This window comes from Tinamus guttatus, unplaced genomic scaffold (genome assembly GCF_059628265.1).
Source record: "Tinamus guttatus ecotype Peru unplaced genomic scaffold, ASM5962826v1 Tinamus_guttatus_pri_ptg000402l, whole genome shotgun sequence".
Classification (NCBI taxonomy): domain Eukaryota; kingdom Metazoa; phylum Chordata; class Aves; order Tinamiformes; family Tinamidae; genus Tinamus; species Tinamus guttatus.
This window is the reverse complement of record NW_028288936.1, coordinates 2,416,637-2,443,904: the sequence shown is the minus strand read 5'-3', so window position 1 is coordinate 2,443,904 and position 27,268 is coordinate 2,416,637. Positions and strand designations below refer to the sequence as shown.

General features: G+C 37.6%; 1 protein-coding gene across 1 annotated transcript in view; it reads left to right on the top strand.

Moving 5' to 3' along the window:
- The first annotated feature begins 352 nt into the window (after window positions 1-352).
- The window catches only part of PRIM2 (DNA primase subunit 2), an 89,730-nt gene continuing 62,814 nt past the window's right edge, over window positions 353-27,268 (top strand). The window contains exons 1-6 of the mRNA XM_088531224.1: window positions 353-497; window positions 610-713; window positions 1,102-1,181; window positions 3,931-4,051; window positions 10,404-10,499; window positions 11,278-11,415. Coding sequence (XP_088387350.1) covers window positions 353-497; window positions 610-713; window positions 1,102-1,181; window positions 3,931-4,051; window positions 10,404-10,499; window positions 11,278-11,415 — 684 coding nt within the window. The remainder of the gene's footprint in view (window positions 498-609; window positions 714-1,101; window positions 1,182-3,930; window positions 4,052-10,403; window positions 10,500-11,277; window positions 11,416-27,268) is intronic.

Below are 27,268 nucleotides of genomic sequence, written 5' to 3'. Positions count from 1 at the left end.
TCCGCTGGGGATTTAACGACGCCCCCGCCCTGACGGGACCCTCGGTAACGCCGCGCCGCGCCCCGCCACGGGCACCATAGAGTTCCCTTGGGAGCTAGAGCGGCCGCCAGCATCCGTATGGCGGAGCCGCCATGTTAACTACGGGCATGGGGCGCGCCGCTACTTTGTGCGCGCCTTGTCCAATCACCGCGCGGGAGGGGGCGCCCGGGGCGGGGCGCCGGGGGGCGGGGCCGGCCGTGCGCGGGAAGTCGCGGCGCGCGGCGGTAACGGCGGCGCCGGTTGAGGGTGTTTTGTGCGCGGTCGTTGACGGGCGCAACCGTCGCCTCCCTGCGGGACTGGGGGGGAGGTGGGGATGGAGTTCAGCCGGCGGGCGCGGCTGCGGCAGGCGGGGGAGCGGCGGGAGCTCTACCCGCACAGCCTGCAGTTCTACCAGGAGCCCCCCACGGAGAACATCTCGCTCGCCGAGTTCGAGAGCTTGGCCGTCGATCGTCTAAGGCGTGAGTAGCGGCCCCTTCCTCTTCGCGCGTCCCATTCCCCGCCCCCCCCCCCCCAAAAAAAAAAAAAAAGTTTTCAGTATGCTGTCTCTTATGTGGGCTTTTTCCCTCCCAGTGCTTAAGGTAGTTGAGAATCTTGGGGTGAGCTATGTGAGAAGCGGTGATACGTACAAAACCAAGCTGCAGCAGGAGCTCCGAAAGCTCAAGTTTCCCTACAAAGTAAGTAAAAAACTTTATTAAGAAGTAAAACTCTTTTAACTTTATCTTCTCTCTGCTGTTAATGAAATACAACTAGAACTTAATTTCTGATGTTAATCAGATATCTGATGTGCCTTTGAGAATGTAAATTATTACTTTCTAGCTCACCTTCTAATGGTCTTGTGTTTTATGATCTTAGAAATGGGTATTATTACTATAGGTATTATATATTCAGTAATATTTTACTAAACGCACCAATAAATAAACTTTATCGGTGTTTTTTTTAATCTGTGAGAATGTCTTGTCTTTTGCTGAAATCAGTAATATCTTGAGCAAGGGGATTGGACTAGATGATCTCTAGAGGCCCCTTCTAACCTCAACCCTTCTGTGATTCTGTGATCTTCTGTAGGCTTTGGTTGAAGATGATTATGATGCAAGAAGGAAAGACCATATTTCTCATTTCATACTACGTCTTGCTTACTGTCAGTCGTAAGTACTTTCTGAGTACACTTGGTTCTCTTGGTAATTTTAAGCATATACAGATGTTATTGCAGGTATGACAAACATTATGGAGCCATGTGGCTGATAGAGAGGCAGTCACAAGTAAAGGCCTTTCTATTCTTGAAATTTAGATTAATCTGTGGTTAAAAAAAAGAACACCTGGGATCAAAATTAAGCCTTAATCTTATTAGGTCAGAAGAATTAACCTTTCATAAATCATTAACTGAACTGATGAAAGCCACAGAGGTAGGAGTCTGTGAAATGTGTGCTTAAGTAGGCCTAACTGCAAACGAGCTTGAATTAAGTTCCTTGTGGCCTACCAGCAGGTTATGTTGGGGCTGTTTTCAGACATTCATCCCTCTTACTTAAATTTCTAGTGGGCCAGCAGCGCCACCGAGGGGTACAAGTTTGCATCGGCTTTGACTGTGTGCATCAGTCCTCATTTATGGTTTGTCCCATGGATTTAGAATTTACTTTCGTGTGCTCTTTAGCCATGTTTCCCTTGCTACCTTTTTTGTATTCTAATCCTGAACTCTTAAGGACTCCTCTGGTGTTGGTTCCTTGGCAGAATTCCAGATAGATTTCTGTTCTATGCCCAGGCTTCTACAAGCTGGTAACCGAATTGTTGTATTTAATTTTGGAGTGGTCTGAGACCCTAGATTTAGGCACATTTTTGTTTTTCCAAAGCACCTCTCTTCTGGTGCTTAATGACAAATACTTTCAGTTTTCCTAGTCCCTCTTGGGAGGGTTTATGAGTAGGTTGTTTGTTTATTTTTTGAGTGCCATTCCCTAGCGTGAGAGAGTCTGTTCAATTTTCTGATTGGAAAGCTACGGATCAAGTTTAAATTCCTGAGGGTTCTGCATATGTAATTTTAACTGGGGGGAGGGAGGGAGAAGCTAGGAAGCGTTTCTCATCTATTTGCTCTGTTGCCCTTCTTAACTTCCATGTCTCAGCTACCTGCAGCTGTTCTGTCTTCAGCAGCTTAGTTAGCTGTGCAGTGACAGTGGCATCACTTAAGCTCTTGGTTTTAATCTAATATTCTTATGTATGTGGAATGAGAATGTACTTTTTTGTTAAGGAGTATGAGAAATGAATCAGATTTAGCTAAGATTAAAAAATTTCTTGTGCCGTGAATATGATTCATATCCTAATGACAGTGTGTGAATTAATATTGAGATATATGCTGGACAAGTACAGCTGCATTGCTCATGTACGCCAGCTCATTGGAACTGTGTGAAGATTCCATAGGCAGTTGTGGTTACAGAGCATTGGAGATAAATTGTCAAAACATGCCAGGTATTAAACTTCAATTGGTGGTGGGCATTGTAGCCCTTATTTTCTTCTTCTGGAAGGCAGAAAGACTAGTCTCACAGTAGCTATTCTTGACCTTTTCTTAGGGAAACAAATACAGTGTAAAGCTATTGTGTTAGGACAAGAGTAAAATTGTCCCAAGTTACTGCTTTTATTTGTGCTTTGATTCCAGGATTTTGTTTTTGTGCAAAATGATCACAGAGGAGCTAGAGAAGACAAGTCATCAATGCGTTCACTTTAAGTTTTACAGATTGTTTGAGATCCTGATCACTGAAACTGTCTGTCAATTTTACTTTAGGAAAGATCTAGAAAGAGCCTTTCCATCTGGAACTGGGATTTGGGTATTAATTCCATTCATTTCCAAAACGTATTTTAAGAGAACTTTTGCTCTCTGGTAACCCACAGTGCTCAAAGGCCTATTGCAATGAATTTCCTTCCAGGAAGGAGAGCTCAATATTATATAGTAAATAGTACCACACAACTTCTGCTCTGCGAGCTGCCGTAGCTGTACCTGTTGTCAGAGCCTGTGGAGGACTGCTCAAAAGAATGCTCTGTTATAGCAAGTTACGGTGTCCTCCATGTTCTGTGCTTGTTTATGTGGTGTTAGGTTGGTGATTTGCATTTTGCTACCTATTTTTGCTAGCTTTGAGTAATGTACTGGTGATTAGGAATTCAGCATTCCATTGTGCCAAGAGTAAGAGAGTGGGTACTTGGAAGCTGACTTCTCTGTTCTTGTTTTGTGCTGCTTCCTGATTCCTTTTCTGTTCCTCTGTGTCTGTACTTCCACTCACCTGCAGTTGCCAAACCTGGTCTGCTGGGTCATTGCTGTGTTTTGCTTGTCTTGCTCGGCTCTGTTCATCCCCATAAACTTTCTCCTAGTCTCCTTGCAGGTTAATTCTTGCCTAGCAGAGAGCACTCTTGTCATAGTGTCTGACTGTGTGTGCATGTTCCTTCACACCTGTGGATACTCCCTGAAAGTGTGACAGTTAAATGCACTAGTGTTCACAATTAATCTGACAAATTACATTATGAAGTTGATTGCACTGAGAAAAAATAATGTCATACTGAAAATGTGCTCTAAATAGTGATGGAGAGTGTCTGCAGTTGGTTATTCTTAACTAAAACAAGTAAAAAATGCTTGAGAGAATAACAAGTGTTGAAATCTACATAGCATTTCTGATATTGAGATGCAATACATCTGATCTTCCAGATTATCCAGTCATGCTTCCTTCTGTGTTACCTTTTCAAAAACTTCTGACTCAGTCGTTATTTACTTGTTTCCCTTCCTTAGAGTTTTCTGCCTTCTCTTCCATGGTTATCAGTCCTGTGCTACAGTCAAAAATATATTTAATGCTGTGTTCACTAGGGTTGCTATCCAGTCTATGGTAGGAAGAATTCATAACATATATCTTTGTTTCTATGTAGTGAGGAACTTAGGCGCTGGTTTCTCCAACAAGAAATGGACCTATTTCGATACCGGTTCAATGAACTGACAGACAATCTAAGGCAGAAATTCCTGGATCATGTTAACTTAAAATTTGAAGCTGTAAGTATGTTGACATCTTGTGTTCTGCTACGCAGTGTATGTCTGCTTGCTAGAATTCTCACAAAGTCAATTTTAAGTTAATTTTAATAATCCTACTTAAAAAAAAAAAAAAAAGCCTTTTCAAAGCCATAATGCTTCATACCCCAGCCAATTACTTGGTTTAAAATGTGATTTATTTAGAGCAGTGTTATCTGATGGCAATAATGGGTATTACTGAGGATGGGTATTACATAGAGGTTTTTGTTAAAATTCTGCCATCTTGTGTGAAGAGCCTCACTGTTAAGCTTAGAGCACGGGACTTGCTGAAAGGAAGAGAGCACTGCATTGCCTTTCTGCACACTTCACTGTGGAGCATTCAACATCTTGGAAAAGAATTATGCAGTGTAATTGTCCCTCCATCTTCAGAGAACAAGAAATACTTACTGATCTGTTCTCTACTTCCAGAGCTTGTTTAGTTCTAATTTATACTTTTAAAGTGCCTTTCACTGGTATGTTGAATTCTTATCACAATAATAGGAGAATCAGGGAAGCAGGTAATTGGGTTTTAGTCTACATAGTCTATGCTTGCTGTATTTCTCTTTTAAGTGATAGTGCTGTCATAATCTAGAAAAAATACTGAAGTGTTTTACTCATGGCTTTTAATCTTCATCTCTCAAGGCACATAAAAAAAAAATCTTTGTCAGGCAAATGGGGAGCACAGGAAGCCCTTAAGCAGCACTCAAGTGAAGTAAATGCTGACATTTAAGGTGACAGGGCCCATCAAAGAGAACATGCAAACACAGGTGTGCAGTTGAGACTTACATTAATTTAGGAGATTAAAGCATTAATTCTTATGAGAAATGAGTAATTACAGTTATGATGCCTCACAGTTGCTAGCAATAAAAGCCCCTAGTGTGGGTTTTTAAAGATATATAAAGGGAAGTGCAGTGTATATTCATTTTAAATATTACAGTAATTGATGGAAATATTTTAATCTCAAAGATAGTATATGAAAGAGCCATGGCACTCATTGTTTTGCAGAGAGCTGGGCTTCTGTTCTTTTCTGCTTAATTTAGGAATGCCAGGTTATTATTATTGTCTTTCAGACAGGTCATGCTGGGTAGCCTATTTGAAGCCCTCGAGCAAGTTGGCCAATATATATATATATATATATATATATATATATATATATATATGTTTTGTTGTTCCAGTAGTGCTTTTGGACCCTCGCAGTGTGAGCTTACTCATGTTGTATTGATTAGAAGTTATCGTAGCCTTTTTGACATAATTACAATTATTATAGCGTCTAAGACAGCCAATTATTGGAAAGCTTTTAATGTATCTTAGCTAAGGAAAAACACAAAATATCTGACCGCTGGTGGTCTTAGGAATGAACAAACCCATAATACTGTTTCTTTTGAGTGGTATTACTTTAATTTTTTTACTGTGTCTTTGTAGAAACTTGATCCACTAGAATATGGCATAGAATATAAAGTGTTATCCTAAATTTAAGTTTCAGTGACAGCAGTCATCAACTCAGTTGTTCTCCTGTCCTGTAACCCTTCTTTCATCTTATCTTCAGACTGCTATTTCCTTCAAAAAGACAGGAAAAGTGATTTTTACATTCCTGTCTGTTGTGTAAGCACCATGTGTAATAGAATTTACGTTCCACAAATCTTTGTGCTGCGTTAACTTTATACAATAGCCAGAAGAAATAAATTTGGAAGTGTACAATATTTCTTCCTGAGTGCACTTTTTCCTGTGTTGGTGCTATGTCTCATCAGAGTATGAAAGATTCTGTTTGAATTACCTTAGGTGTTGACCTTTGAAAGGCCTCCTGAGATTTAAAAAATGACTTTTTTTCTGTAATTTATGGATTAGATGCCTGCTAGTCAAAGGCAAGGTAATTGTTGCAGAATTAATTTTTAAGGGCGTTATACAGCGCGTTATTTTAAATTTTTGTATCATAGCATTGGGGAAGGAATAGCAGGTCAGTATTGTCAGTTGGTGGAGCTAATGCTCCATACTGCATCTGCCAGAGAAGAAAGAATGAGAACTGCAAAATAAGAAGAATGAGCAAAATACATTAGTGGACTTCATTTCTGCCACTGTACCTCTGCTTTGAAGTTGCAGTTAAAGTACATTTTTTGAGATTTAAGCAGTAGAAATTAAACTTCTTTAATTTCCATTTTCATGATCAGAGCACTCCTATGAGAGACTTTCTGATATTACCATTATGCTTTTTTCAAAAGCTTTTATTTCAGTGGGACATTGATATAAATATTTGTGGTTTAGCTTCTTGAAAATTTTCATGTTTTATAGCTGCCTTTTTAGAAGGTACAGAAGATCCTAGAACTAGATTTGGATTAATGAGCGGTTGACTAGTTTGTGTCCTTGGTAAGTAGGGATAAATGTGAAAGAAAAAATTCAATATTGTATCTGTCTACCAAAAGGTCATGACTACAATTATCCATTTTGGTGGCAGGTGTATGAATCAAAATATTTTTCTGAAAGCAGTTTGGAGACATAAAGTAAGATTTCTTCCTTTCCTACACAGAATGGGAAGAACTCTTAAAACTAGAAAATGTCTGAAGCTTTCATTTATTTTTTTTTATGAAAACTTAGAAACTGTTTGACGTATGTCCAAATAGGCTGCAGTTTTTGTTTGGGAAGGAAATTATTTATTTTAGCTTATTTTGTTGCTAGCTGAGATTCCAATTTGGTCCTTGGCTTGAAAATCAACTGTGCTTGTCTTCGCGATGACAGCAAAGGTCAGAACTGATGCATGGCAGAACTTGATGCCAGTGTCAGCTAAAAGTGTTTATTCTGCTACTTACCTCTGTACTTAATCATAACAGAAACAAAACTATATAAAAATATGAGTAGGAGAATTATTTTAAAGTCTAGACTTTGTTAAATATGGCAGTGAAATGACTATGTCCTATTGGGACTTTAAAAAACCTAACATAGTCCTTGCAATGGAAGCCACAATTTTTAATCCTTTGAGTTTCAGAAGATAGATTTAAGTAAAAGCAAATAGCTAGTCTGTCAAAGCATTTTTTTTTTTTTTTAATTGGTTGTTGTCCCGTAGGAGAGGAAAAGTGTGAGGATTTCTAGCCTTATAGCTACCTCTTGCAGGGACCTCTTGCTAGTGCTGTACTAGGAGGAGAGCAAAGATTCAAAGGAGACCTCTCCCATCTTAGCAATTAGCAGTGAAATACGAGCACAACTTTGTTATCGGTCATGGAGAAAACTAGCATTTTCCTGGAGAAATTGTAGTTACATGTGTTTGTACATACTGTGGTGGTGATACTTTATACAAATGGAGTTAAGTAATAAATGTGATTGAAAATATGTAGCTACTAGGACTGTCTTTCTTCATCTTCATAAACATAACGAACAACAATTGGTAGGTTATGCAAAATGCTAATTAAAAGTTTTAATTTGGTAATCATCTCAATTTGATTAGAAACAGATGCTGATTATCTGCAGAAATCTTAAGTGGACCCTTTAAAGACCACTTTTACTGCTTAAAATCAACTTGCGAACACAACTAAGGAGAACTAAAACACAAACTATACAGTAAGTTACTTGTGTCTCAGTGCAAGAGAGTAGCGTGGTTTTTATTAAATAGCTTTGTGAGGTTTCTCATTTGAGTGTTAGGGGGTTCTAAAGGTCTTGTTTGAGGCTGAATTCTTCTGTACTGGTGTACTGTACAAAGTCTTCCTGCTTTGAAGAAATTACCTGCTTTAAAGTAAGGTAATTTTTTTTTTTGGAAAAAAAGGATACAATAAAAACGAGATGTCAAAAACATTCTTCTACCTAATCTAGTTGAAAACAGCTAGACAAGGTTCAGAATACGTTTTGAATCTCAAGGCAGATGCTCTGCTGCTACTACAGTTTCAGACTTTGGACAACCATAACAGTGCAGTGACCTAGTGGAGAATAGGGATCTTCTCCCATTACATTTTCTTCAGCCTATCGTAAGAGGCAGGAAGCGTATCCACACAATTTGTGTGCTGTAGCACACAACAGGTAATGTTTCATTGCTGGTTATCTCATGGCATGACAATGACGAAGGAATAGCAATAGATATAGAATAGATTTGATTTGTGTATTTCTTCAGGCCTAAATTGTTGTCAGGTTTGGATTTTGCAGGAAACATGGTTTAGACAAATATCTTCTTTTTTTTTATAGGTAATTCAGTCGTTCTTTTTGTATAACTTGTATCAAGACAGTGGCTTTAGGTGAATGCCGTTGATATTCTACCTTGCCTTGGATTGTGCTGCCTTGCAGTGTGCAGGTTAGTTAGGAAACAATCATTTTGATTGTTTGATACTTAAATTGTATATAGTGCAGTATTGAGGGACCATATGTTTTTGAGAAATGTATTATGCAGTTTAAATACCATCTGCCTGGTGACAAAGTTAATTGTAATAAATTTAATTTTGTAGGAACACCAGTGACATGTTGCTAACCTGAGAGGCAGAACATTGGAAAAGGAGTAATGTGTTGCACTTGGAGTTCTTGTTTATTATTGTGAGATTTAGGAACAGCGAAATTAAGTACATATGCATATATGGTATAATGTACAAATACATCTTGATGGCTTCATTAAAACAAAGTAGGGATATTAAATTTTGCAGTCTTTGGACTACCTCATTGCCAGTGTTTGTTTAATCAACCCTTTAATTATTCATATTTCAATCTACATTTGTTTCTTTATGGCTCCAGGATGATTCTCAGATCAAAATCAATGAATAAATTGCATATAGAAAGCAAGAAATGTAGGCATTATGCAACTTGCCCCATATAAAACATTCTTAATCCTACCTCCCTTTATCCTCTCATTTTTTTCCCCCCACTCCTGTCTTGTTTGTTTTTCCTCATGTTTCAGGAAGGCTTCAGGTGAAGTGTTAGGTCGTTTCAAGCTTTAACATGTGGCCCTATGTCACTGGAAGAGAAAGATCCTTTTCCAAGCTTTTGTGGTCTACACTTTTCTTGTGGTCTGATTTGGTGAGGATAAGCAGGTTCACTTTAAGCTGGCAATAAGTAACCAAAAAAAAAAAAAGCTTGTGAGTTGCCCTTCTGGAGTGAATGATTTGAATTGGTTCAGGGCAAGTCAGATGAGCAGCAAAGGGAGTCAGGACCATGCAGCTGTGAGGAGCGGGAACGGGGTAGCTCATGCTTTGCTATAGGGCTGCTTTGGGCAGCAGAGAATTTAGAAATGCTCCCAAAACACTTGCTACTTCCTTGATTTCATGCCATCTTCCATGATACTCTGCTTTTCTCTTTTATCTTTTGAGCAGGAGCATATTTTTATCTGACAGACATTTTCAAGTTCTGTCAAAAGTTAAGCAGCCTGTTTATCCTTTAGGATTCTAATCAAGATTTCAAAGCTGTACTTAATTCTGTCTAATTAATGATTACAGGAATGTATTCATGAGGGTGCCACTTTAGAAATGAAATTATTAAATGTGCAACTTGTAGTGTTGTAAAAAGAAGTAAGCTTTTCCTGGTTGAATGGGCTAGAAAAAAAAGGGGCACATGTTTCAAGGTCCCCCACCTATCGAGGTGCATGCTATTCTGCAACTGGAAACTTGAAACCTGAACTTTTACATCTTTTTATGTGAAAATGGAGAGGACTTTATTGCTTATGCTTTTTTTTTTTTAATGTTCCAGTCTTTGGGAAAACAAACTTTATTCTGTATATTCTGGAATCTTTATCAGCAGTAGCTAAGGCAGTACTTGCTTTCTTTCCTTCTCCATTGACTAGCTGAAAACACAAAATTTAGTGAGAAGGCAGTGAGCAGAGTGTTTGGAGGACTATGGAAGGGTATTGGAGCATAGTGAGAAGGCTTGTTTGCTGAACTTGTAAGATACCTGAGGCTGTAGGAAATAAGTTACTTAACAGCTTTGTTACTTACTTTGACCTTATTGGATTTTCAGTAACCTTGTCTACAAAGTTAACCATGGTCTTGGTCATAGCCCACTAACTACTTTCTCCGGAGGCTTCACCCTGATAACTTTTACCCAACTGTTAAAACTTCTTTCTAGTGAGTTGTAAGAAAATCAAAATAACTGTGACTTTGCAGCTGCAAAAATTTTGAGCTGGTCAAATTACTAACAGGAAGGATCTGGACAACTTGTGAAGCTCAGAATCAAACTGTGGATATTTTTAACGTTAATTTTCAAGGATAAGAATCTTTAAAGGAACTGTAATACTGATTAAAGTGGTTTTATTGAGTTTTATTTTTTTGCAGAAATAGTGTTGCCTCTGCTTATAGCTCATGAATTCCCCTCGTTCCCCGCTCCCACCTCTTTCCTCAGAAATAGTCTTGCAGCTTTAAAACACAACCTTTTTCAATTCCAGATCAGTGAAGATCTGAAAAACGAGTGGGCAAATGATCTGTGTGCGTCAACCCCTGGCCTCACTATGATTAAAGTCAAAGAACAAATGTTCTATAAGGTAAGTGGAAGTGGGAAATTTCAGACTTGTGATCATGCTCTCTTCTTAAAATTGCAAGTTACTGCTTTTAAGTTATTTAGCTTCATTATTAGCAGATGATCAGAAAATGTGAATTAACTGAGACTAGTGAGTTCCTGTTTTGCATGGTAGTATGAGGGCAAAAGGAGGGACTCGTAAGGATGAAAGGGGCTTTAAACTATCATTAAATTCTCTGCCTTCTTTTACCACTCCATTGCTTGCTACAAAAAAAGTCCTAATTCTTAACACTTTCCAGACAGATGACCCGGCTGACAGGCTGTTTAGGATGGAGTCAAACATCAGTTGCTGAAGCTAAACTTGCTGACTGAATTACTATTTGGTTCTTTCTGTAAGAATGCACTGTAAGAATGAACTGTTTTATGTATTTTATATGAATTAAATATTTCAAGATACCTAACACTGAAGGCCAGCAAAAGTCTGTTTTCAAATACCAAATCATTAATGCAATATTATGTAATCAGGCTAACAGCCATAGACACAAATTATTCAGTACCTTTATTTGCCAATGTTTGACTTTCTGTAAGCACTAATATTTTTCCCACCAAAATGATGATTGACTCTTTCATCATTTGCTTTCAGAAGTTTTGCATTTTGCATAGAGCTTTGTTAAAACACAAGATCCTTTTAAAAGTCTCTGTTTCAATTTTAGGATTATAAACACTTAATTCATTTTTTTTGCTAATCCCTGATGGTGCTTTTTAAAGTTTTATTTTTATTTTGGGTCTCTCTCCTGTTTCAGGTTGGACTTGCAGATGCTGTGGAGCTGTTTAGAGCGAGAAGAGTGTTTATCAAGGATGGCTTTGCCTATGTGCCTCTTAAGGATATTGATGCAATTGTTTTGAATAACTATAGAACAAAGCTGTCTAAAGCACTGGCAGTAAGTCTGGAGTCTCTTTTTACAACTTTTGTTGCATAGTTTAATAACAATATTGTGCATAACTTAATGACAAGCTCGTGTAGTAGCTTCTTGGAGATTTAAGTCTATGGGCTTCTGTTTGCGAAGAGAAAAGATGGAAACTATCAGGGAAAAACATTCAATATAAAAATAAGCAGAGTCACTTGAAAGAATTTTCAGCTAGAGATTTTAAAATACATTGTATGATGAATTCAATCCATTTAAAAATTATTTTCTATAAAAGTACAACTCAATGCTACAGAAAATATTAGCCTAATACACAGAATTGTTTTCTCTTTACCGGTTTGTTTTCCTACTTTTTTTTTTTTTTTAGTGCAGTGGTTGGCTGAAACAGGAAGTGTAATAATCTGAGGAGTTAGTATTATTGAGAGCTAAAGTGTAAGGAAGTGTAGTACTTGATCAGCCTGTCAAGCAAAATTACTCTTCCTTGTATGAGTGTTTGAGGTACCAAATCTGGTTAGGCAGCTATGGTAAATACTGTCTGCATATATTCTTCCGTTAGTAATTCACAGCAATTGCTCTAGGAAAATTGTAATATTATAAAAGCAGTGGTTCTACAGTTTAAAAGGCTCTGATCATAACTAAAGTGCAAAATGTGAGCCCATAGAGGAGGGGAAATATATATATGTGTGTGTCTGTATATGTAAAATAAAACTCCTTTGTATTACACACTTCTATAAAATACATTTTATTGTCTCTAAAGCATGAACAAACACACACGTGTTATCAACTGAACATAACCCTTGCAGTAAGTTACTTCAAACTCTTAAGATCACTATGCGTTGACTGAAAAAACGATGTCTCTAGTTCATACAGAATCTCACTGGAAACATTCCTGTAATAGTACATGAAGCCATACTGTAAACTCCAGTTATATTTGAAATTAATAAACTGCTGGTATGCTGATTGTTTAAAAAAGCATTCTTTTAACCTTATAACTGTTTATTTACTAAGCATTTGTGGTCAACCTTGCTATCAAAGCAACTTAGCAATATGAGACTTTTAAAACATTCCTCAAATTTTCAGTGTAAGAAGTTTTATGTGCTGAATCAATACTGCAAGGACTGTTTTTTCCCCCCGTATTCTCTAAGCATTTGGTAATAAATTTTCTTTGTGCCATTAATGATGACTAAACTGTGAAAACAAACAAAGAAACACCCTTTCTGCACTTCATGTAGATTCTAATATTAGCTTTTTAGATTTGTTTTATAACTTAGAACAAACTTACTCTTTCAAATTACTTTATATATTACTTGTGGCAGTTTGCTGAGTTAATATTAATATGCAAACATCTCTACAAGATTGCTCTGTAGGAGTTTAGATATTTCAGTAATAGTAGCACAGAATTTAGGTCGCAAATATTCTTACCAGCATTGGATCTCTCTTCAAGAAAAAAGTGAAAGCAACTGTCCTCAGAAGTCAGAGGATTCTGCACAGATTATTTGAATTAATATTGCAGATACTAATCTGCAGTTGGGTATCAGCTGTTAAACTGAATATTGCACAAAGGATTGTCTCAAGAAAAATGTGAAACAGGACGAAAAGAGAAAGGGCAGAGGAGGCTGTAGGATCATTTAGTTGGGACTTACCTTTACTAGTGGTATTTTAAAATTGAGAAATTGACATAAAATTTGGCGTTCTAGAGATGATGTCTCCCACCTGCAGGAAGTGTTTTAGTTTCTAAATGTGAGCTTCTATGTAACGTGACATTCCCAGAGGTACCATTATCTCTGAACATAAGTGGATGGTTTTTTTGAATGACTTTTGCTCATAGTATTGCTTAGCGCATAGTATAGGTATTCTATGTGTAATTTAAGTGTTTTTTTATTATTATTAAAACACCGTAGTCTTTAACCTGTTTTATAGTAGATTTCTGTGATTGTAGGTATTCTAGAATTGAAAACTAGAGGAAAGGAGAGAGCATGATGGCTTCTAGCAGACACGGTGGTATTAGCTTGCTTTTATTATACCCTTATCCTTTGAAACGATTTTTGATCACTTCCAGAGATGGGCATGATTGACTGGGATGCCCTCGTTCATGTAGGGCATTTGTGTAAACAACATGGGATCATTAATTTTTATTCTTACCCTAATGAGTGTTATAACTTAGTGAAGTTTTGTCATAAAACTGCAGTGCTCATTAAACATTACATTTTTAGGCTATAAGCTATGCTTGAGGATGGGTGTGTTGCTGTGCAACATCGGTGTTTTTATTGTAGGATTGAGGAGTTTGCTTCTCAGACTTAATTGTTTTGGGTAGCATAACCTAACTATAAATTCAGAGTCCGGTAGTTTTTCTACTTGTTTTTAAACTCTAAATGTTGAAGCGATCAATAAAGGTAGCAACTTAGCTGTGTGGGTGTTTTTTTTTTTTTTTTTTTTTTTTGTAACCTCACTGAATGCTGTTTTGTGAATACTTTTTGTCAGAACTTAACATTGTATAGTATCATACCTTCTGTAAAGGAATTAATTTAAATTATCTGAAAATAACAGAGAAAGTGTCTGGTATTGTAAGAAATTTTTAGTTCGTATCATCTTGGTTGCACTTTTGATTCTTGATTTGGTGATAATACACTTAATCTTGCAGTATAAATTTAGTAATCTGAACAAATATACAAAAATTTTTGGATCTTGAGATCCTAGCACAGAAAGAAGATTTCACTCCTGTTTTCTAATTTCATATCCTTTTGGTTTATTCCTTCCCATATTTGGGGTGTAATGTTCAAAAACTTTAGAAATATTTATCAGATAAGATTTTAATTTTACTAAGGTTTGTAATCTGTTTATTCAAAATACATATCAATAAAATATGCTGTTTTAGTTGATTTTTATGTTATATGTTCCAAGAAGCCATTAAGAAAAGTGTCAGTGTACATAGCACTATCTACAAATGCTTTTATCCTCAACTCCCTGCATTTCACTTCAAACCCCTACATTTCAGTCAGTGAAGTGAAAGACTTTATGCGGTGGCATTAATGGTAAGAAGGCAAGATTAATGAGGGCCTTGTCACTTGAAATTCACTTCAGGTCTTGTGATCCCAGCGTTACCTTAAAGCAATTCACTGTAACCTAAATGAATGATTTTTATAATATGCACATACAAGGTTAGTAAAGCAGTAACTTTGGCACTGCAGTGTAAAACCTGATTACCATGACTTTGTCCTCTGAAACTCTCACGTGAAAGTTTGCTGTGAGTTTTGGAGAGCAGCAGCTGGTTTCTGTTACTAAATATTGTTGTATATAATACAATATGTTGTATATAATGCAATAACATTGTGTTATTTTGAGAGGGAGAAACAAAACCAAGGGAATTGATTCTCGTCTTTGTGTGCAAGACAACTTGAGTTGTGCTGGACTTACTCTTCATAGACTAACTTTTTGTGATGGCTGCTTAACTGTCCCGATATTGAATATTTTCTGAAATCCATCACACAGTATCTTTTTTTTTTTTTTTTTTTTTTCTTCTACTAATCAAACTACATGTTTCTTTTTGCAACTGCCTAGATTGCTAGCATAGGGTAATTTTGATTAATATTAGGAGACTGGATGAAATTAGAGCTCATAGAGTAGTATTTTTGTCTTTCCATTTCTTTTATCTGCTGCTTGAATCTGCTATTAATTGTAGGATTTTGATAAGTACTAAATGTGCGTCTGCAGTCTAAATCATTGCTTCACTTTCTGCATGGTCCTAATATGTTTCATACGGAAGTACTGCTGCCTTTAAGTTAAGATGTTTCATGATTGTAAGATGAAGAAAGGTAGATACACAAGATTTATATTGTGGAGGTTTGCTTAGCTTTTGAAACTTTGCCTAACATTCTGAAAAGTATATAGAAATAAATGTTAGCAGGAATCATAATTTATTTTTATCATTCTGTTGTGACTGATGACTTGGGAATGCCCCAAATGCCTGTTTAATTTCACACAGCAGCAATTTATTAGCATGCTGGTCAGAATAACCCTGAACACGATGTTTTGTAGTCCTATAGAGAGGACGTATGGCCTAGGAGGCTATCACGAAAACCCTGTGTGTTCAGGGTGACTCTGCATTATAGATTTGAGTCTTCTGTTTTTTTTTTTTTTTTTTTAATTTTGGCCTCCTGTGACCCACAATGCAGTTGCTAAGTGAGAACTGTCCTGTCACTGTGGAGTTGGTTTACACCAGAGCTAGCAACAGATTATCTTGCCAACCACATCTTGACTTTTCCTGGAGAAAAGTAATCAGTTCCCTTAACAGGAAGGAGCTGGCGAGCGATCTAGCCTGCTTGTACTACATGAAGGAGGACCCTGGAGTGGCCCCCTGGGCTGTTTGCAGGGACAGATCTAGTCCCATCCTCTGCTTTCCAGTGGCTCAAGCCACCAAGACCAAGCTGGGAGTGCAGCTCTTTCCTGGGGAGACTTGATTTAGCTGTAGTGTAGTGCCAGCTGAATCCTTTCTATAGCAACGGGTTTGAATTTCTACCAGTCTCCTTATTACGGGCTCATTACTGCATCTGAATTTCAAATGCCTTCTACTTTTGCCTAGAGCATTCTTCCCTCCCAAGAGCTACAGTTTAGCTACCACTGTGATGTGCAGTAACTCGAACTTTCCTGGAAACAAGTATACTGAATCTTCACCTACAACTTGGCAGAATTAATTTTTGCAGATAATTCTGGGTAATAAATCTTAGACATGCTCCATCTAAGACAAGACTTTCGGCTGGTGTAGTCAATAGGCTGCTTTTAGGGCAGAACAGTCATTCACTGGGATTGATAAATGGGGTTGTTGAAAATCGTTGCCCAGCTAAATCATCTGAGCAAACATAGTCAAGTTCTGTTTTAATTTCTTGTAATGTTCCTGAAACATGTGTCATACTTATCTCTCAATTTTCAAAGAGTTTTACTTAAAGTTTTACTTTTGAAATACTTACGCTAACTTTGCCAGTCCTGTAGAACTTGGGTAATGCTCTTAGTCTTGCACTGCTTTTTGTGCGGTGGCTTGTTTTGCAAAATGAGACAATGGAAATACGGAGAGTGACTGTTTTCCAGAGAAAAGTTTATGAAATTGTAGGCCGAGGAATGTAAGTTGCTTTTGTGATGTTAGCAGGTTTTTGTCATTCCTAATGGTAAAGATCATCTCACCTTTGGGAAAAGGACTCTTTTCCATCTGAAAGAAGAATGGGAAAGGATTGCCAGTTAGATCAAAGTCAGACATAAAATAAATTGAACAACTGATAGTCATGTCAGGTGACATCTGGTTGATTGAAGTATAGAACTTTCCAAAATTTGTAGCACATATTTAAGAATTGGAGTCTACACAGGTCTCATCTTGGCAATGCCTATGCTAAGACTTGTTTAAAGCAGATTCTGCTATAAGACTACTTGAAAAGAAACGCTAATTGTACTGATTCCACAAGTAAAGTATTTTGAACTATTTAAACTGTAACAATATGCCTTTCTAACTATTTTTTCCATTTTTCCATTAAATATAGATGAAGTGAATATTTTTAGAATTGCTTGTTGCTGTCAGTGTTGCTCTAACTCTGGCCGGTCTCACTGTATACCCAAATGTATGTCGAAATCACTTGTGCTGGTAATGGAAAACTAGGGTACATCTCCTAGGGGCAGTATCCTTGAGCAGAATTTTGCAATAAAGAGGCAAAGCTTTCTTCTTTGTTTTGAAATATGTATAAAGCTCTAGATAAAGAAAGTAAGCCAGAGTCTCTGCCCAAGGAACATTTTTTTTCAAAAACCAGTTTGTGCTACAGAAAAGCTCCCACTTGTGTCTTAGTGGCAGTCTGTACATGCTGTCACTGAAATCTCTGCAGTGCTGTCTTTGAGAAGTATTAGAAACAGGATTTAATTACACTGCAACTAGGACGTAAGGCTGGTGGAACTTGGCTCTAGCAGAACTGGGCACACTGGGCTGCTCTGCCTGGCCAGCCACCTTTCCAGCTCTGCAAACTGTGTGTGGTGCCTGGAGCGGCTGATGCTGCCCCCTGCACCTTACTGGAAGAGCATCATTTAAATCCCAAAGACTTGTCTGTGATGAGATGACCACCGTACTCCCCTGACCTTGCTCTGCTTGAGAAGATCTTCCTTGAACCAGGGCACCAAAACTGGACATAGTGTTCTCGGAGTGGGTAGTGAGTGCCAAGCAAGGGGCCCGTTCTAGATCTGCTCTCATGGCAGTCTCAGGCACTTCCCATCAAATTCCATTGACTTGCATGGGAGGAGCTTTCTTGATAGATTCCTGATTTATTTATCTTTGAATAATCTCTACAGCATAAAATCCTGGAAAATGTCTTCAGTAAGGACTGAGGCAGAAAATAGGTAAGATTGAATTACCTCTAGCTTGCATTTGTATTAAATATCTAAATCTATAACGGTGATAATTAAAATGCCTGAGACCTGATTTATCTCTATGTAATTTTGCAAATTTGAAAAGGAAATGCACTTAGCAAACAAATTAGGCAGTTTTTGGATTTTTTGCAAATGAGGTAGCAATTATATTTTTCTGCTGCCTGCATGAGGAAATGTAAAACATAAAAATTATAAAAACTGTGGGGAAAAATATGGAAAAAAAAGTTAACCTTTTTAATGGTATGTCTCAAGTTTTTATCTAGCATTGTAGAGTTCTTTGAAAGCTTAACCTCTGTTGGGTTTGAATTCATAGAGACTTTGAATTTTAGAAGAACAAACAGACACTAAAAACTCAACGTCATGTATTGAACTTCTCTCTAGGTGCCTGCAGTAGCTCCACAGCCCATCTCCAGCAGCCTAATTGGGCAGTTTTTTTGCCTGATGAGTGTGGAGTTTGGAGCAGCTTCACGGGCTTCCTATTTTCCAAGTGGATTGGAGGCTGCGCTGATGGTGCTAACTCTGCTTAGCACAGAGTTAAGGGAGGGAGGTGTGGGAGAAGCTTCTGGCTTGTTACTGCATCTAGCCTTGCTTGTGCCCAGATTGCACGTATTGCTTAAAATATGATATGTATATCCCCGAGTCGGGCTGAGCTTATAGCCGAGGTTATAGCTTGCACCTTGTGGCTGTGGCCGTGAGAGGGTACTGCAGGAGAGCTTTGAGGTGATGTGCACATCTGTAGCAGTGGTGCTCATGTAGGGAGGAGAAGGTGACGGGATTGAGCTCTTAATTCTGAGGAATGTGATGGTTTGGATACAGTATAGCATGACCGAGGCATTTTGGGGTCAGTTTGTTAAGGCTTTGAGTTTATTTCTCTAGTAGATGCCAAATGCACATAAACACTGGAATTAAATGCCATTAGCTTTTAGTTGCTTGAGTATTTTTTTCTGTCTCTGACAGTATAGGAATAAGAAATGCTCAACATTCACAAATTCTGCAGATTTTTTTAGCAGCTGTCTTTGCTCTTGCCTGTTCTGTTCACAGCTGTTTATCTGTTTTTATCTATTTGTGTTATCATTCTGTTTTCCAGTCTTGTCTAGCACATATTCCTTTGTACAATTCAGGTTTTCGGTGTCTGAAGTGCAGGTAACACTTTCTTGTCTAGTTGGTGTTATGAATACTTACATTAATATTCTAGTAATGAGCCTCCTTCTATAAGGTTTAGCCTCAAATCAAATATGATAAATGACTAGTGCTGTTTTCTTTCTCTCTTTTTCTTTGTCTTATTTTTGTCTGATTTTTCCCAATTAATGTTTTACTGTCAATACCTGTTCTCATTTGTTCTCCTTAGTGGCTTAGGGTTAATATTTTCACAGTGTCATTCCTTTTCACTAGTGGGCATTTTTTCTTCCTTCCTAGTCCTCTGCATTATAAGACTTATCTTTAAGATCAGCAAGCCTTTCTCTTAGGTCAGTTTTTTAGCTGATACTGATCTATCTACTATCCAAATGGCATTCTCTTTTCAATGCATAAAATGGAAATGGTTATTAACTAGCTACCTATCTATCTTGGAAATGTTGCCTTTTTTATTATTTATTTTTATTTCTTAGATTCTTAGACCTTGGGGGCATCTTCCAAGGCGTTTATATTTCTTCTATAAGCTGAGATACCCGGTGATCCACAGTCATCACTACTGATGTATCATTAGCAGTGAGTGATGACACGTTCTTTTTCAGTTTTCTATTGACCTTGACACTGCTGTATTCCTCACACCTAACCTAAAACTAGTTAGGATTCTAACTCGTTTTCTTCAAATGGTTGATGATTTCCTTTTATGTACTTGGCTTTCCTACAAACATAGTTTACTGGGTCTCTGAAGGTAGAGTTTATTCAGGTGGATATTGTATTTGTTTTGTAGGAAGAGCTCAGACTTTTGATGCTCTGGAATCATGGTGATACTGTTACCAATCTCGGATTTTTCCTTTGTCAGCACAGCTATGAAATTGCATGTCAGGCTTCCTGTAGAGATGTAAAGCTGCTTCGGGCTTTAGCTATTATCACAAGGTTATGTCTAAAATTTCCAGGGAGACTGTTTAACATTCATACTTCCAGTTCTGAGCCTTCTTTTTATTTTTATTTTTTTTTCTCCCTGACCTGAACTCCATGGTCCTCTATCTGGACTTGCAGTGAGGGGGGTGGTTGGAGAAAGGGGTCTTAAGAGTAGAGTTTGCAAAAGCTCTGCAGTTGTAACTGTGTTGTACTGAGCTGTTTGCGTACAAATATGGTCGTCATTGGTGGCTTTGCTGCCTGGACACACACAAGAATTTTGCAGATAATTGCTGCAGTCAGTGTTTGATGTACTGCCTCTCTAAAGCCATCTATATTTCCATGTGCATTAACAACTTCTCTTGAGCTGCTAGAAAACCAGGATATTCTGGTGGTTCGAGGAGGAGAAATAGCAAGGTTTGGAATCACCTTACTAAGGCAGCTTACAAATTAAATGTTAATATTGGAATCTTATTTCCTGGAGACCTCTGTCCTACTTGAGTTCTGCTTACTGTCAGGCCTTTCTGCCCAGGCCTGGCAACAAACCTAATTCTGCAATGAGCAAAGAAACCTATACCATGTGGATTCAAGTAACATGGTATCTGAAGGTACTTTGAGTGCTTGAGAGAATTTGATTTCTCATTCCACTGCTGATCTGAAACCAAAGCCCTTTATCCAGAAGGGCAGTGCCAGGTATACTTACCTAACTGTTTATTAAAATTATTACTTTCTAGCTGCCCAGCGAAATGGAATGTCTTTGGTACATGAAGCCCATCTAAACCAATCGTAGAACTGCAGTGTGCAAGTTAGTGAAAAGGTGTTCTAAGTTTCAAAAGCTAATAGTAAAATATTTCCTGTGAGGTTTTCCTATAGAAATGTTTTCTTGAGTTACTTAAAAATTGTTGGTTTTTTTCTGTATTTTACAGTGAATTTAAATGCTTTAAGTCGCTAACCAAAGTATAGTATAAAATATGTTGTAAATCTGTACATAGAGGCATTGTAGTTTATTCTCTAAAACTTGAATTGAGAGCAAATGCTGATTTAGGATAAAGTAACAGACCTCCCAGTATAATCACTGAGTTGGAGTATCACTGCAGCAGTCAAGCTGTCATTGTGGAGGAGACTAATTTTGTGTTCGAATCGTGGAGCTCAGTATACGTCGTTTGAGTAATCTAGGGAAGACAAGACACAAAGACTATCTCAAGCTAAACCTCAAGTTCCTGTTTTTTTCTGACATAAACTTAAATTTCTTTAAGTATAGTGACTAAAATTCCTTTTTTCTTCAATGTGTTTAAGAAGTATTGTGATTGTCTGTTAGGACTGGATATTTTAAAAAGTTGGGTTTTTTATTGAAAGCAGATATGAAAATCTGATTCTTATTTCTAAGCATTTGCTAAACTACAAAATTTAAACAGGCTCTTTTAAATAACTTTAATTACACCCTGAGATGCTTTGCTTAATCACTTGCTACTTTTTTGGAACACAGCATCGGAGTTTTGCCCAAGTGTGTAGACCGAAGAATACATTTTGTATTCTGAATAAGCAATCTCTTAGTACCACTTCACATTCCTTAGCACTTGCCTTGGAAGATAAAATGAGCAGCTCTGCCTTACTCTGTCCATGGTTCTCCTTGTTCATGATTGTTTCCAAATATACAAGCATGAATGTGAAATAAGGATTTTCCTAAATGATGCCTGTGAGTAGAAGAATTCTTTAATAATTTTTATTGCTGCATGGGTGAAACAGTTTCCTATAACTGTAGGGGTGATTTAAGAAGATTTGAAGGTGTATTTACCCAGAATTTTTATTTGCTGGGGCCAAAAAAGAGGGCTTTTAAAGGAAGCAGAAGATAAAAGAAAAAGGGAGAAAGTGACAGATAACAAGGAAGTAGTTCCAGTGTGTAGGTGAAGTGATAACTCTGCTCTTTCGTGTTCAGTGAAAACCAGACTTGCACCAAACAAACCTTCTGGCCCTCTGGTCTAGCTGTAACTGGCGCCATGGCCTTGGAACAGGCCCCTCCAGCTCGTGGGTCTTTCCTTGCATAGTGAAATTTATTTATTTATTTATTTTCTTCCCCTTCCCCTCTTCTTTGAAGTCAACTTTTTGTAGTGTTGGGTGTTGTGGAGGTGTCCCCTCCTTCCACCCCAGGCTGTTACTTTTTGCTGTTATTGTTTCTAATTTAAATGCTTGGCATAAGCTGGCCTGTTTGGTTGTGCTAATCTCTTTGACTTCTCATCTAAAGCCCACTTGAAGTTGTTATTTTTGGGTTGCTATCGTCTTTTGGCTTTGATGCAAGTGTTTTCTAAGGATTGAAAAGTCTTAACAGCTCCTCTGTATTTGCTTGCTTTTGTTCTGTGTGTGCTTGAACAGGCCAGATGTTTTCCAGAGGTTTTGGGACAAGCCTTCCCCCTAATAATTTTCTATGCTTTCCTTGTTTTCCCAGTGCATATTTGAATCTTGCAATGAGTAACAGCTGGGCATGTATAGTCAAGGTCTTGTTCTGAGTGATACTTCCAGACAAGTCTCAAGCCTTGACAATATACAGCTCTTTTCATTTGTCAGTGGTTAAATGTGTTAGGTGCAGAAAGTTTGAAATAAAAAGAAGTTATTGTTCTTATAGGTGTCCTTCCATTCTGATTTATTGAGTTGACCTTAAAGAGCATAGATAAACTTTTAGACAAATAATTTCCCATTAAGCCTTGCTTCCTAAACCAACACTGTGTGTGCCATGGGGGGTGACCGTAATTTGCTTTGGCATTTTATCAGACTTGTTTTCCGTTTTCCCTTAATCTTTTTAGTTGCCTCCTGCACATGTTCGAAAGAAGCTTTGTCTTCTCAACCTCAGTAACCTTCTTGTCCTTGTCCCCAGGTAACTTTCTGTGAGATCACAAATGTGTGTGGAAAGAGCTAAATTTCATAAGCAAATTTGAGTGGAGTTTTTCACATGTGACTTTTAACCACTGGAGAAAACATTTTCTTCATTGTTGATGTTTCTGACTTTTCTGAAAAGCCCCTCTCCCCTTTTCTATTTGATCTGTCTCCCTTGTGATCCTCCGGCTGCCCCAGCACCCGAGTTGTGAGCAGCTGAGGGCCTTCAGGCCTTGGCAGCTCCTGTGCTGCCCTGCTGAAGCAGGCTCCATGGAGCAGTAGGAGCTCCCTGGTGCACTCAGCTGGCTTCCAGCCTCGTGCCCTCTACGCTCTTGCTTTCTGGACTGGACTCTCTTTTTAGAGCCATCATGTTGCGGTTACCTGCATGTTTCCCTTCAAGGGCTAACTTTTTCATTAGTTCTCTCACAGTAAGTCAGAGATACTGGATAATAAGAGCGACTTTCAGGCTTTCTTTTGGACAGCTGATAGTCTTAAAATACACAGGCTAGTGAGCATCATGATCTTGCAGTTTATGGTGTGTTCCAGCTTGCTAGTGTTCTGTTTTTAAAATTTGTCCTTGAAAAGTAATACCCACAACTCCTGTGATAGTTAATTATTCTATATTTGTCTGCTTGACTTTTTAATTATATTGTCATCCAAGCAGGAAGGTAGTTTCCTGTGATTTTTTTTTTCTGTTTGATAATCTAAAGTTTAATAAGCTCAGCTCTGAAGCTTTTCTTGTGTTTGAGCTATCATAACACCTTGAGTCTCTGGTGTTCTAGATTGCCATGAAACACATCAGGACTTGGTCAAACTCATATTTGAAAGAGATAAGAATCTGGAACAGTAGGTCAAAAGTTAATAATAATGTTATGAAAATGACCATAAAGAGCCTCGCTCTAGCCTCATTTTCTCTAGGAAAATTGTACCAACAGCTTTCATGCTACTTACTTGCTTTGGGCCTTCTTAACTTAATAGAGAATTGACTTCCTCTGAGAGGCTGTATTAGTTACGGTCCTGATGGAGAAAGGAAGCTGAAGATCCGATGTTGTGATGGTATTAAATGTTTTCTGATTTTCATAGTACTAGCCTTAGGAAAGGGTTGCATTGCTTGCATTTTCCATTTGAGAAGAAATGGATTGCCAGCTTCTATATAAAACTTTCTTGAGGAAGACTGTTTTGGGTTAGTTCTCTGTGCCCCTCTAGCTTCCCTTTCCTGAAGGGTCTTTGGCTTTTGGGTTCAGGGTTAAATGTATATTTGAGTGTGTGTGAGCAAGGAGGGTTTCATGAGGACACATGAAATAGTGCATGTTCATCCCTGTTCTTCACTTAATCCCTAGTTAGACAAAACTGGACGTTAGATAGAAAAGCAATAGGAAGAGGGATGCCTCTAATGCTTTACATCTGTAAAGCAGGAGTAGTATTTCAATATTGCTATGCTGTGCATAAACTTTTTTTAAAGACCATGAAATCTGGTCTTCTCCCCTGCTATGCAAAAATCAAACTGGGTTTACAGGCAGATGTAGAAATGTGACAGAAATGAAACATTAACAAGTCCTCTATTTGTTTTAGCTCTACATCTTGGCTTTTATAAATTCATACTTTTAAACTACTTTCCTCAGCTGAATTGTAATGTTAGTTAGGATTTTGCTGGTTTAAATCTGGCAGAATGGATGGTCAAAAGAGACTTAAACATCTGCTGATTATTTACAGGCCTATTACAAAATTAATTGGTAGTCTTATTTCTTCTTAAGAAGACATAATTGTGTTCTTGTGTCCTCAGTATAAGCTAAGATGCCACAAAAATGGATACAAATTTTCCTTAATGATAGAGAGGGGAGAAGAGAAAACTAACATAAGATAAAAAGATGCTAAAAATATATTTATCTAATAGTATGCACATATGTGGTACTCATGAAACGAGTGAGAATTGTCCGTTTGTAGAGTTTATTCCATCTCTCTTCTATGCCACGTATTTTCCAAAAAGACGGCTCCTTGGTAGGATGCAAGTACTTATTCATTAGGATACCCCATTCTTTACATGCCACTGCAGTAGTGGTGCATGCAGGGGGAATTTCAGCAAGCCAGGCCATTAATTCAAGAGAAATGCCCTTTAACTCAGGGATCAGGAAGATGTTGTTGTCCACAACTGGTTTTCTGATGTTCATGTCTTGCTGTTCCCATGCTCAAAGATCCTTGGATCTCTGCTCAACTGAGTGGTGAAACAATCTCTGTGTGTGTCCTCCTGCTCCAGGAGCTGCCATGGAAGTTTCATACCAGCGTAGACCCAGCTTGCCCAAGGGTTTCTTCCTGTTTGTGTTCCTTTACCTCATCTATAAACATTCATTTTTCTCTTAATTTCTCTTAATGTGATCATTATTAGTGCTCACATAAGTAATGTGATCTTTTTGACTTGGTTTTCAGCTTCATGAACTTGAGGCCTGGAGGGAAGGTTTCTTATGTTAGACTGTTTTTATTCAGGAGTAATATATGTAATACTGGCAAACTCAGTCAAATTTAAAAATTGCATATTGGTATCATTCCTGGTGATTTTTTTTTCCTTAATGTGTGTGTCCTTTTCTTTCTGGTAGAAAAGTGTTCTTTCTTTGGGAAAGAAAATGCATAAACACTAGCGTGTACCTGTAGTTTGTGGAAATGTCATTGCCATTGCTTACAGCTGAGAGTTGAGATTAAGTAAAATATTTGAAAAATGCTGATAAGTAGACTCAGAAGCAAGAAATGTAAGGACCTCTCGTGTTCAGTTATTCACTACAGATAAGAATATAATCACTGGTACTTGAGTTTATGGGAAGCGAGGGCTTAGAACTCTCCTGCAGGCTAGCAAGAGGGGCTCTGAAATATCTGATTTTGCCTCTTAAAAAAAAAAAACCAATTTTGTAAAATATGTGCAACTAAACAGAAGTATTTCATCATAGTAACATACAAGTCAGATTGTTTTTAATTTACAAATTGTAGCAATAACAAGTTCTTAAACTAGTATAAGCTAAATTACTGAGAAATCTGGGACAGCTTTTGCATGGGATTCTCAACATAATCAGATGTTGACAGTTATGGAAAATTTGAATACAGTAGTAAGCTGCTATGAGACCAAGTAACTTTGATTCCCAAAAGTAAAATCCTATTAAGTATATGAAACATCTTTTCTCTTTTTAACAGCAACAAAATCCTGGTTCTACTGCAGGCCGTCGACATGGCAGGCCTAGTTGTTTCTGCAAATCCTTTTGAATAACGTGCTGCCTGGTTAATAAGGCTTATCAAAATTAATGATACCTGCATAATACCTTCCCTTTTTATTTAAGATTTTTATGATGGTCTACTTTGAAGGACAATAGTTGAAGCTATGTAGTAAGAATGGTCACTGAGGTGAAATGAGATTTAATTGAACTAACTGATAGAAGGACATGTAAATGCCAGTTTCTTCTTTTTTTAACTGCATATAGTGTCTGGTGCTGGAGAAGTGTTGTTTTTTAAGGCAGTTTTGGTGCAGTAGAATATAGCATTAGTGTTACGCTGTGTGAGATGTTTGTGGTGGAAAATCTGCCGTGGTTTGAGAGTGACTTCTTGAAGGTACTTAATGGTGCGATATTTAATCCTTCACGCTTTTTAGTAATTGCTTTCTCTGGAATTGGCTAGTATCTTTTAATAAATTATGCAGGGATGTTGGTCTCTGTAATTTCCTTTCCGTGAATGATAGGAATGGTGTGTGTGCAGGAAGTAGCGTGTGTAACTCGCTCAAAATTTGGAAGAAGTCACTGCCTTTTCAGTGTTCCACACTGTCTCTTCCTCTGCCTAAATGATGCAAAATTGGAGCAGGTTAATTAAAATGACAACTCTGACCAAAACTGAAGAATCGATTTCATGCTATTGGAAGACCAGAATAAATGAATAAATACTTGTGAAAATAGGTGAAAGACAAAAAAAAAAAACACAAAAAAGCACCCACCAACAACAGAAAAAGAGCAGAAACATCTTCTCAAAAATACTCAAGGGAAAAGAAAAACAAAATTGGCATGCAACACATGATGAGTAAGCAATATTAAAGAGATGTAGAAATATTTGCCAGTGTTAGAAGCTGGTAGTAAACAAAAAGTAAATGATTCTACTTTCCAGTTTTCTACTACTCTACTGATTTAGCTTTGAAAATACCAAATACCTGGTATTAGTTGCCAAAATGACTGAAATGACTGAGAACAAAACAAAGCAAAACGTTCAAGTTGAGAAAATTATTGATGAAGGGCAACTCAGTACTGTAATAGTTAAAGACTTTTTGATGAGACTGACTGACTTCAGTGAAGAACCTGCAGTGGAAAAACAGTATTATTTAACAGAAGACTCAGATTTTGCTGACAAGGTAGCTTTCTAAGTGGCTACTTCAATCTACATATAATTAAACTCTAAAAGACATTATACAGTATTGCAAGAAAGATGGAATTAATAATCTGTTGTGAGGGAAAACATCTAATGAGAATCCTGGTAGCTGTCAAATCCATTTTAATATTAGAATGCAAAAAGTACAAGAGATGAGTTAATTTACATACAT